We start from the raw sequence: 12,566 nt of genomic DNA on the forward strand, positions 1-12,566 counted from the left end.
TTTAACACACCAACATTTGTTAGAGTACATTTTAAATTTAGACTCTTGATCATTTTTTCCAGTAAGCAATTAAACAAAATGAAGGAACCATTAGTAACAAAAGAACCCATTTGAGAACATTTCAACAATAAAATGCCCCTCACACTGCTGTATAATTCACCAATATCTGTACTCAACAATTATGGCCACTAAATATACTATACACATCACATATCTGATTGTCATAAAAATGGCCACAATAAAGTATTCCAATTTGCTTTACATAAATACACAATAGTCCTGAAAAGACAGTCTGACTTTTTAACTTCATCAGCTCAGCAGGGCCAGTTACATTTATCTACAGACAACCCAAACTCAGCAATTATAGCTACATTATTGAGTGCATCTTTCTCAGATGTCTGTGTCAAAAATTTAATAATGACCAAAGTCACATATTTCAAACACACAGTAACCAAAGTATTCCTACTTAATTCACACATGCACATCATGCACACTAGTCCTGCCAGACCAGATTAAAGACTGTTTAACAATTTCCAGATAAGAACATAAGGTACTTTCATTGACAGAGCTCCCCACCCCCACCAGCATATATAACCTCTTTATTGAAGGTGTACACTCCTTCTTTTTATAAAGAAATAAATTACATGTACTTTATTGATAGCTTTGGATGAACTACATTATACTGTATAAGGATCACTGGCATCATACCATAAGATCCAGCCAAATGTAGCAGAGTTTAAATAAGAGTATTTATGAGAGCATAAGAAATAATCACCTTGTAACATATAGGTTCATAGGTTCATAGGTAGGTACTAGGCTATCGGCCCTGGGGCTTATATAAGCCTAGACAAAAATGGCTTTTGCCACCTAAGAAAATTATTTTCCTGTGCCCCTGTCAAGCAGTGCTGCAAAAGTGACCCCCAGGGTGAATTTTCTATTTCCCATCCAGCCGTCAAGATTTTTCTTAAAGAGGGCCAATGAGGAGCTTTGCTTGACATGAATGGGTAGTTTGTTCCAGAGTATGAGAAGCCTCTGGGACAGGAATCTATCCCTCCAGCATGTTCTGTTTATTGCGGTGACAAGGTTTAGGTGCCTGGAGCGTGTGGTTCGGAGAGATTGTGATTTGTTTAAGTGTGGCATGTCCAACAGCTCTGTATTTGACATAGCTTTGTATGATAGACAGATATCACCTCTGAGTAGGCGATATGCAATGGAGTACAGCTGGTGTTTTTGAGACGGTCTGCATATGGCATCTGTTTGAGGCTGGTAATCCTCTTAGTGAGGTATTTCTATGGCCTTTCCAATTGTTGTAGGTGTCTTGTGAGATACATGCCAAACGGGGCATTATACTCTATAATGGGTCTGATGAGAGATAAGTAGAGAGGAACAAAGACCTCCTTTTTTCTAGAGGAGAACTCTTTTGTGATGAGATGTGCCATGTAGAAGGATTTCCTGACTACTGTGGCAATGTGGTTATCAAAGAAGAGACTACTGTCCACCTGTGTCCCGAGGTTTCTTATCACACTTTCAGTGTTTATTGAGCTATGTGGTAGCTCATGGGTACTGAGTTTTTCCTAAAGAGGATGACAATGCACTTCTTGGCATTGAGCTTGAGGCCATGACTTTGACACCAAACATCTGTTTTTGTGAGGCCCTTTTGTAGAATGTCTACATCATTAGGTGATTCTATTATGGCTCCCAGTTTGCAGTCATCTGTGAACTTTGTTAGCCAAAGACCTTCTGTGATGGCCTGCACTTCAGTGAAGTAGATGCTGAACAGGAGAGGACCCAGAACTGAACCCCGTGGTACTCCACTCATCATTGGTCTGAAGTCAGACTTGGAGTCGGCTACTTTTTCTGCGTGGGTTCTGTCAGTGAGCCAGTTGGCCACCCATCTTGTGACATAGAGATTTATGCCCAGTTTAGTGAGTTTATCTATAATTCCACAGTGGGGGATGGTATCGAAAGCCTTGGCGAGGTCAAGATAGGCTGTGTGCACTACCTTGCCCTCGTCTACAGCTCTCGTGACTGCTTCAAAGAAGTCAGTCAGGTTTAGTAGACATGATCTACATTTTACAAACCCAAACTGAGTGGGGTCCAGGGTTTGGAGGTTATCTATGTCTTTGTTTATAAGCTCCAAGAGGCTAATGGTTTGGTTATTCCAGGGTCCGTGGTGGCACCCCCTTTGTGGAGTGGGATAACCGTCGCTGTGCGCCATTCAGTAGACACATAGCCTGAGGTGAGGCTATGATTGAACATGGTACTTAGGTGGGGTGCCAGTTCATTCTGTAGTTCGTGCAGTACGCAGCCCAGGATGTTGTCTGGTCTCATGGATGTTGTGTTCTTGGCTTTGGAGCTTGCGGTCTTTACTTGTTCATCTGTGATTACAGGGGCTTTGCATTCTTCAGATATTAAGATGGGCCCTTTGGAGTGTGAGAGGAAGGTAAAGTTAGCACTGAACCTATCTTCCAGGATGTTGGCAATATCGGTTGGTTCTGTATATTTAGTGCCATTGTGCTGTAGCTCAGAGCAGATCTGTGTGTTGCCATTGAGATTCTTGACATAGATGTAGAATGCTTTGTGGTTGTCTTTGGAATCAGTGGCAATTTTATTTTCATAACTGGCTTTGAAGGATTTTATGAGGGATCTCAACTTCTTGCTGAGGCTAACCAGGGAGTTGCTCCAATCTTGGGATTTTTCCTATTTTTTGCAACAGCTTCTTCCTTCTGTTGTAGAGTTTGTTTATGGCAGGGGACCACCAGATTGACTTCCTTTTTTTGGAGGTTAGAGTCTTGGTTCTGTTGGGGATGGCACGATCCATGCACTCATGTATGTGCTTATACAGTGCATTTGTGTAAGATTCAGCAGTCGTACCTCTATTATCCATCAGCATGGGTGTTGTGAAGTTTGCCATTTCTGTCTTAAGAAGCATGAAGTTGGCTTTTGAATAGTTTTTGATGGTGGTTTCCTTAATGGGGGTTGGGGGTAGGATATGGATGTCTAGGATGATTAGCTTGTGGTCAGATCTGACCAGTGAGGAGTTAACCTCTGGTGTGGAACACCAATTACCTATATTGGTAATGACCAGGTCCAGGATATTGCTGCCCCTGGTGGGGGTGTGGACAAGCTGATCCAAGGCATTGGAATTTATGAATTCCAGAAAACATTGAGTGAATGAGTTCATACATGAGTAGTTTTCCTAGTTGATGGTGGGGTAGTTGAAATTGCCCATTAAGGTATTGGGTTGTACCTTAATGTTTTCCAGTATCTTAAGAAATGAAGAGTGGGAATCCTGGGGCATGGTGGGGGGGTCTGTAACAAGCTACAACCTGGATGTCCTGCCCAGTGTTAGTTGCACTTGGATAATTTCAGATGCATTATGTTGAGCAACTGGCCTGGAGGTGTGGATATCCTTAATGAATATGGTCATGCCTCTGTCTTTAGTGTTTCAGTTCAGGTTAGGTGGCCAAAAGGTGTGGTATGAATTATAGTCTGTTAATGCAGGGGTGTTCTCTGGAGCCTTGAGCCAGGTCTCTGTCACTGCACAGATGTTGATGTTTTCCAGTTTAAGGAGTGCCTCGAGTAAGTGCAGTGAGTGCATTATAAGGTTTAGACTTCTAGCATTGAGTAGCATTACCCTCAGAGTTTGCTTGCACCTGTTACGGTGGTGAATTTAGCATTTGAACCTTGCCTAAAAAAGGCACTATAGTAGTGGCAACAGCCTTAGCCAGTACCCGGAATCCCAGGGGCAACAGATGCAGGCCATCTCTGGCAAAGCATCATAGTCTGTCGACCATGTCATCCCAGGCTGACAGATACTGGATCCCCTTAGAATGACACCAGAAACTTAGCCAGTTGTTGAAGTCAATCATTTTGTCCTTGCACTGTGGTATAATTCTGGGTGATGGCAGGATGCTACTCAGGGCTAGGGTCATACCTGCCTGGGCTACAAGATCCTAGAGCTCCTCCATGTCTCTTTTCATGTAGTCCAGGGAGATACGTCTCAGGTCATTCACACCAACATGGACAATGACAGGGTCATATTTGTACTTGTTGTGGAGTGACCTGAGTGTGTGCATTATGTGGCGGATCCTTGCACCTGACAGGCAGCTGACAGTAACTTTCTCCTTGTTTAGCCTGGTGAGTGGGACATCAGTGTGCCTGAATATAGAGTCACCTATGACTAGTGTGTGAGTTATGTTGCTTTGTCTTATGGGCTGAGGTTGAGTGGTACACTGATTTTGTGGGATATGTGTCACTGGGTAGTGTTGGGGGTGGTGGTTGTCTGTGTTTCAGCTTAGGAGGTCTCTGTTGCTTGGGCATATTTTTATTGAGAGCCTCCATGAATGTGGGTGTGTGCTTTGTGTTTCTATGTGTGGGTTTTGGTAGTGTGGGTTTTAAAGGACTATGTGTTGAGTGTGGTGTAGTGCAGGTGTTAACCTTCTCCTCTTGACTGTGTAGTCCAGTCTTGGATGGAGAGAGCTTGGCTTCCAGTTTGTCTATATAGTGTATCTCTCACAGGTTTTCGTGTTGGGTGGTATGAGGAGAGGGTTGTCAGTGTACATGAGACAATTGCTACATTGCCCCAAGATGCCCAGATTCATCAGCTGGACAGAAGAAAACACCAGGAGCTGACCCATGGACATGCCTGGATAGGTGCTTAATTTAAGTACTAAGAACTGTTTTCCTCTTGACAAGTGAGGAAAGTCGAGTGCTGTAGTAATTTGTATTTTATTTAGTGCTTACAACAAGTTCTGAGCAAGTGCTGAATACAAGGAAACAGTTTTGAGTGCTGAAACTAAAAAACTGGCTAGTTCTAGCTAAAACTAGCAAGTTTTAGCACCGATCCCAAGAAGAGAAGCAGACCATGGCCTGTTTGGTGATCCACAGTCTTGTCCCACATGATGCAAGGGTCTGCAGGCTTGTTGCCTTTTTGTGGTAGATGCCTTGAATAGAAATCAGACCAATCAGGTGTGTTAAGCACAGACACTCACTCTCCAACCAGAAAGAGTCAGGAATCAATGCACTCTGCTCTTACTCTCACCAGGATCAGAATATAAGCACAGATTCTAAGCTGTTACCTATAAAACAGTTATTAAGTTCTCTGGTGATCAGCAGTCTCCAGGAAATAATGTAACTGCACTCCTTCTTTCACCAGGAGAAAACAGAAGCACTAATCCCAATATGACTACTGAGAGGCAGAATGTCGGCTTTACAATAACTGGTGGTCTTACAATAGATGTTTAAAGGTAAGATAAAAAAATGGTTTACTCTAAACACTGCAGTGTGCACTAGAGGAGTTAGATGTGAAAGTAGGTAACTTAAGTTTTACCTGTCTAAAAGTTAAGTTATAGTGGAGAGTCACTATTTTTAAAACAGCAAGATAGATTGAAAGGGGGTGGTCACTTTTATATTCTGGTACTATGGAATACAGTAGGATGGCCAATAAATTTAAATAGTTGAAGGGGAGTGATTTCACAAAATGATAATGTTGTGCTTACTCACACCAGCCAGTAAAGACAGAGAGGAAATGAGATATATGGTCAAATTAACATAAGGGGCAGGCAACTAGAAAGACAGTGGTGTTTAAGAACATAACTGTAACCAGGTGGGAAAAATATCTGACTCACAAGAGACAGAGCTGTGGTCTCTTTTCAAGTTTTAGTATGCAGTTAAAAGCAGAATATAAGTAAAACACAGTGTAAAGAATCACAGTATACAAAATAGAAAAAGGCAATAAAGTAATACAAAACCCAACAAATAAAAAGCAAGCTAACCTTTCCCTCACAGCAAACTGTAGCATAATCTGGGTGAGCCTTTCCTCACAGTAAACTGTAGCAGAATCTGGGTGTGCCTTTCCAGTAAAGCTCTGAAATGTTTTATTTTACCCCTTAAATAGAAGGTTTAGTTCCTAGCTCCACCCCCTCAGTTCACAGATGATTAACCTAAGCTGACCTATTGTAACTTATGTGTGACTCCTTAATTGGCATGTTCTAATTTTGTCTGACACACAAGAGACAGAGCTGTGGTTTCTTTTCAAGTTTTAGTATGCAGTTAAAAGCAGAATACAAGTAAAACACAGTGCAAAGAAAACAAATCACAATATACAAATAGAAAAAGACAATAAAGTAATACAAAACACAACAAATAAAAAGCAAGCCAACCTTTCCCTCACATAAAACTGTAGCAGAATCTAGGCGAGCATTTCCAGTAAAGCTCTGAAATGGTTTATTTTACCCCTTAAATAGAAGGTTTAGTTCCTAGCTCCACCCCCTCAGTTCACAGATGATTAACCTTAGCTGACCTGTTGTAACTTTTGTGTGACTCCTTAATTGACCTCTTCTAATTTTTGTCTGACTCACAAGAGACAGAGCTGTGGTCTCTTTTCAAGTTTTAGTATGCAGTTAAAAGCAGACTACAAGTAAAACAGTGTAAAGAAAACAAATCACAGTATACTAAATAGAAAAAGGCAATAAAGTAATACAAAACACAACAAATAAAAAACAAGCAATATGCTAAGTCAATATGAATAATCCCTGCAGAAGCAAGAGTCATCTGAATAATTATACATTAAGAGAACTATTACTAATGCAAACATTGCTGCTTGCAAGCAGCTGTGCATTTCAGTACAATGCAGTGCCTACTGCCCTTGAATAAATTACCCATGTTGCATTAAAAAATGGTGTGCCAGTTATATTATCATAACATTTCCTGAACTGGTTCATAGTTACTAGTTATATACTATAGGAGATCATTAAGAAGCTTAACCCAAATTCCGAATTGGTCTAAAGCACTGTTGGGTTAAATTACATGCTCAGTGTCACACAGTAGGTACATCAAGGTGGAAAGAGTCAAATCTTGCACCCTTGCCATAAGTAGAACCTTGTTAATAAGATCGAGCTTGAGTCCTCTGCTTGTTGGTGTAATGGTTAAGGTGTTTACCTTACAAATGCGAGGTGCAGGGTTTGATTCCCACATGGGGTACTTGGCAAGGCTTAACGTGGCTCTCAAGGGCAGTTAGCCTGGTATGAACCTATGAACTAACTGCCTGAGTAATAGTTTTTAACTAAATGCAGAAATCCTTTACAATTCAGTCTTTTAGAGAAAACTCTATCATAGTAATATGCAACGTCTACATAATGGATGCCAAAGATCAGACTATTTTGACCATCACTCCAAATTATGTAGATTATATTATCTGACAAAAGTCAACCCCAGTTGCTGTAAAGAAGATACTGCAAAAATATAATATTAAACTGCAGCATGGTTAGACTATAATACACAATCCAGGTCTATTAATTAATCAATTAATTATTTTGGGCAATGAATAATGTAAAACAATTACAGACAATATAAATGCTGCAAAACTCAAAAACTGTGAAAGCTTAATGACTTGGATTGACTGACTTTAATCCTTACTGATTTACCAAAGGAAGATCTGGTAGTCAGAGCAGTGTATTAAAGCTATAGTCTCCTATAGACAAGTTACAGAGTTTGAGTTTGAGCAAGTCAGTTAACTAAGCTGCCCTCTGTAACTGAGACATTGTACTTACACACACAAATAGCTTTTGACTTAAATCTTAGTTTCACCACAAACAACATCATCACATTAGTTTTTAATGTGAGGTATTATACCTCCAAAAACTAGATGGCAATGCGTCTATGAAGTAGGAAACTACTGCTGATGAAATTAACATGAACATTCTGTACCCTATACACTAATTAGGTGGTAAGGCATTGGAAATTCAATCATTTGTGATGTTGGATTTTCAGCTCTGACAAAAAGTTCAGATGACTAGCCTTATCAACAAAATAAATACGTGTTTTTTCCATCAGAAATTGTATACTTCAGTATTGCATGTAGTAAGAATGTTATATCCAGCTCAAAAGTGTTTTGTGTTTTTGGAAGTGTATATGGCAAGGAGGTTGCATCCTGTTCCAAAGTGTTTTAGTATTTTGGTAGTGTATGTAGTAAGGAGGTTATATCCAGCTCCAAAAGTGTGTTTTTGTTTTGGTAGTGTATATGACAAGGAGGTTATAGCTTGCTCCAAAAGTGTACTAGTGGTTTAGTAGTATGTATGTATGACAAGGAGGTTATGTCCTGCTCCAAATTTTAGATACTCTTACTTCAGGAATGACTAATACACTTTAAATACATATATTAAGTGTCTTCACAAAAAAAAAAAAAAAAAAAAAAAAAACATTTGAACATGTCAAACATATTCAACATATTTTGTTTGTTCTTACTAAATTCTACAGAATTTAGACTATGTTTAGCTGTCATGGTTATACCTTTTGCCAAACTGACTATCAAAGTCCATCTGATCAAACACTTAATAAATCAACTCAAAAGTTTAGAAGTGGTGTATGATTAAAGAACATTTCCAGGCTCTATTTTATATTTTTTTGCAGTTTTACCTGTCTAGAGATACTAAAGATATTTCTTTTTTTTTTCAATAATAAATCTTTATTCTTTTCCATTTGTAATACAATACTACAACATATGTACATTATATACATGAATGCTTCCAACAGTTACATAAGATCATTATACATTAAGATAAAATTCTAAAAAGGTATTAAAAAAGAAAAAAGAGAAACAAAAAAGATCTAGTATCAATATAAGGTTTATCTATACTAATCTCCATAGTAAGTATGCACTTCCAAGGGAAAAGTGAATTAGAATATTAAGCTAACACAATGTTAAAGATTTGCTCCCATATTTTTGTATTATTTATATTTTTCTTATGATCTTTAATTAGTAATTTATGTGCTAAAATATGTTTTATCGCTACACTTTTAAAGTTTTCCCATGAAGTCAAAGATGGATTCAGCTAATTTGTAGCTATATGAAGCTTCATTAACAAGAAAATATTTATGAGTATGATCATTTGGGATCTGTTCAAGTTATTCGGAGGAATATGAAGAATCATAAATTCCCAAAAAAGTGTGGACTGTTGATAACCCATTTTTTGTAATTGAATTTTTAGAGAATTCCAAAGTTTGAATATACATTTACAGCTCCAGAACATGTGTAAAAGGTCAGCGGTTTGATCAATACAATATGGACATTTAGGTGAATTTTTCGAGTTGAATTTATGTAAGCTGAGGCGAGTGTAGTAAGCATTATTAAATATCATCAGCTGAGTAAATAATAACAAGTATCAGTAATAGTTTATCCTTCCAGTATTTGGATAAAAGTATTTGGTTATTGTATTTCACATCTTTTATCAAATTATATGAAGCCGTTATATATTTGGAGTCCTGCATAAGAGTTTGCCATAAATTTGAACAAATGGTTAAGTCTTCTTCTTTAATTTTAAAATTACTAAAATAAGTTATTGAAAGATCCTTTAATTGTCTCATTATAATTAAATAAGAGTTAGGAAGGCTCATCTCTCTTAACATGTCGTGTATTGAGATACCAAGAAAGGGATATAAATCAAGTATGGTTAGATCAATTATAAGTGGGAATTTTTTAAGATCTATCAATTGATTACCAATTTTCAAATTCGGGTTCTTGTGAAATGGTTGGAAAGTCATCATATACTGTAAGAGATTTAGTGATTTAAACAGGTTTTGTATTGATATTATATATAATCTAATATGTTCCATCAAAGCATATATTTTAAAGGTATCTTTATTTAAAAAAGGTAATGCCTTAAAATTAATACCCAATTTAACAGCATGTTTGTAATTCAGAATCAACCACTTGGGTGACCATTTAGTACTGGACTTGTCAAAGTTAACCACTCTTAGAATTCTATTAGCATTTATTATTAAATAATATGCTTCAAAATTGATAATTCTAAACCACCCTTATTTTTCGGAGTCATCAGTTTATCATAAGATATTCTAGTTTTCCTAGGTTCCCATACAAATCTACCTAATTCCGTATGAAGTTGTTTAAAGAATTTCCTAGAAATTGAGACTTGAGTAGCTCGAAAAATACATAATATTCTAGGGAGTACATTCATTTTAATAATTGAAGTCTTTGCCATTATTGGTAATTTCAGATTATTCCATCTTTTTAAATCAGACAGTATATGATCCAAAATTAGCTTAACATTGTTCGCATAAAAGTCTCTATTATCTGTTGAGAAAACTATACCCAAATATTTTATTTTTTCTTCAGATTTAACCTGACCTATCAATGGTAAAAGCAAGAAGGGTGTAGGCGTCTTTAAGGGAAATAAGTTGTTTTTTTTAAAGTTTATTTTGTAATTAGATATTTCTTCAAAATCTTCCACTGCCTTTAATATTTTCTTAGTATCTGAAACAGGCGTCGTACAATAAATATTAAGATCATCAGCAAAAGCAGCCATAGATATTTTCGTACCATATACTATTGGAGCATTATGATAAATATTTTGCTTAATATGTAAAAATAGTGGTTCTAAACTAAAGATATTTCTAGCCAGCTGCTAATGTCTTGAAGTAAAAGTGGATAGATGTTTTCATTGTTTAACATTTGGCTGGAAAGGATGCAATATTCAGCACTTAACCCCATATGTCACTTCTCTTTTGCTAATGAACAGTTCTAAAATCTGTCATAAAATATCTTTATTATAACAAATTAATTATTTTAATTAAAATTCCTGAAAGTGTGATAGCAACTCAACATATATTGCTTTCCAGTTTAAGCAGCATCTGTTGTAAATACAGCTGTGAAAGCCAGTGTTTATTTTCATTTCTGTCTCAAATTTGGAAATATTTTAATATTTTACTTTGATAAGAATGCTTTTACGTGTCTACCTAACACTACTTGAATTTCAAAGGGTAATGTGTCTGTAATTGTCAAATCTTGACAAAGTGTCTTTCTCTGTCATCAAACTTGGTTGGTTACTTATTCTAGAGTAAAACATATAAATCATGCAGTGTTTCACACTAAGAATGAATTTATGATATCTTAAGAGAGTTAATATTTGTCCTGGTTCTGTAAGTCAACTGATATTAAGCTGTTTTGCTCTTTTTCAGGGAATGTAGTCGTATTTTTGGAGAAGATGGACTTACACTGAAACTTTTTCTAAAAAGAACTGCTCCATTTTCTATCTTATGGACATTGACAAATTATTTATATTTATTGGCTTTAAGAAGGCTAACAGCCACAGATGTATCAGCTCTATTCTGTTGTAACAAAGCATTTGTCTTCTTACTTTCCTGGATTGTTCTAAAAGACAAGTTCATGGGAGTAAGGGTATGTAAAATTTTAACAACCCTTTTTGTGCATGTTGCAGTTTGACAGTCATTCTTTGGGTGCTGATGTGCAAAGAAACATATCCATATTATAACAGCTAGCATTATACATCGAAAAAAGTTTGAATATACCTTATTCAATGACTATTGTAATCAGTAGCCGAATGAATGTTTAAATATGTGATAATGAGCAGCAACCAGTATGATCTTCATAATTTGTTGCACATTCTTATGTCTTCTGCACCAAAATCCCCTGGGACCATGAAGAATCCATTTTCAAAACAGAGGAACAAGTGTTATATCCCTCAACAATTAGTTCTCTTAGACTGTTCAAAACAAATCAGTATTTGGTCCTTGCATTATAGTAAAGGCCTCCACTATATATTTTATCTGGCAGACCTAGCAGAGATGCTTAATAAAAACTACTAGTACAGTCTTGCCAGAAGAATGCATCAACTCAAAACTCTTTCATCCTCTCCTCTTTATTTTTACACTGCCAGCAGGGGTCAAATGAAAGTATAGCCTCATTCTGAGCCCCCCCCCCCCCACACTGTTTTCATATTTCTACTAGTGCTGTATAAAATAGGATCCCCTTCCCACCTTGTTTTCATCTGCATAAGGAAATTAATTAAAATGTCGCACCAGCCCAACCCCAGTCCCATAATCAAGCCACTACAAATAATGAATAAATTCTCCCTGAGTAGTCATGTCCAATTAGCATTGAAATAGCTTCATTGTACCCTATACTGACAGGCTCTTGGCTGTAATAGATGTAAGTAATATTACTCATTGTACCCTATACTGACAGGCCCTTGGCTGTAATAGATATAAGTAGTATAATTCATTGTACCCTATACTGACAGGCTCTTGGCTGTAATAGATATAAGTAATATTACTCATTGTACCCTATACTGACAGGCCCTTGGCTGTAATATATATAAGTAATATTACTCATTGTACCCTATACTGACAGGCCCTTGGCTGTAATAGATATAAGTAGTATTATTCATTGTACCCTATACTGACAGGCTCTTGGCTGTAATAGATATAAGTAATATTACTCATTGTACCCTATACTGACAGGCCCTTGGCTGTAATATATATAAGTAATATTACTCATTGTACCCTATACTGACAGGCCCTTGGCTGTAATAGATTTAAGAAGCATTACTCATTGTACCCTATACTGACAGGTCCTTGGCTGTAATAGATATAAGTAATATTACTCATTGTACCCTATACTGACAGGCCCTTGGCTGTAATAAATATTAAGTAGTATTACTCATTGTACCCTATACTGACAGGCCCTTGGCTGTAATAGATATAAGTAATATTACTCATTGTACCCTATACTGACAGGCCCTTGGCTG

At 37.1% G+C, this 12,566-nt stretch overlaps 1 protein-coding gene across 1 annotated transcript in view; it reads left to right on the plus strand.

Moving 5' to 3' along the window:
* The window catches only part of SLC35F4 (solute carrier family 35 member F4), a 638,863-nt gene that overhangs the window by 192,926 nt on the left and 433,371 nt on the right, over positions 1–12,566 (plus strand). Inside the window, exon 3 of the mRNA XM_044074433.1 lies at positions 10,978–11,197. Coding sequence (XP_043930368.1) covers positions 10,978–11,197 — 220 coding nt within the window. The remainder of the gene's footprint in view (positions 1–10,977; positions 11,198–12,566) is intronic.

The sequence above is a fragment of the Protopterus annectens genome, chromosome 6.part0 (genome assembly GCF_019279795.1).
Source record: "Protopterus annectens isolate FY-2018-M chromosome 6.part0, PAN1.0, whole genome shotgun sequence".
Taxonomy (NCBI): domain Eukaryota; kingdom Metazoa; phylum Chordata; order Ceratodontiformes; family Protopteridae; genus Protopterus; species Protopterus annectens.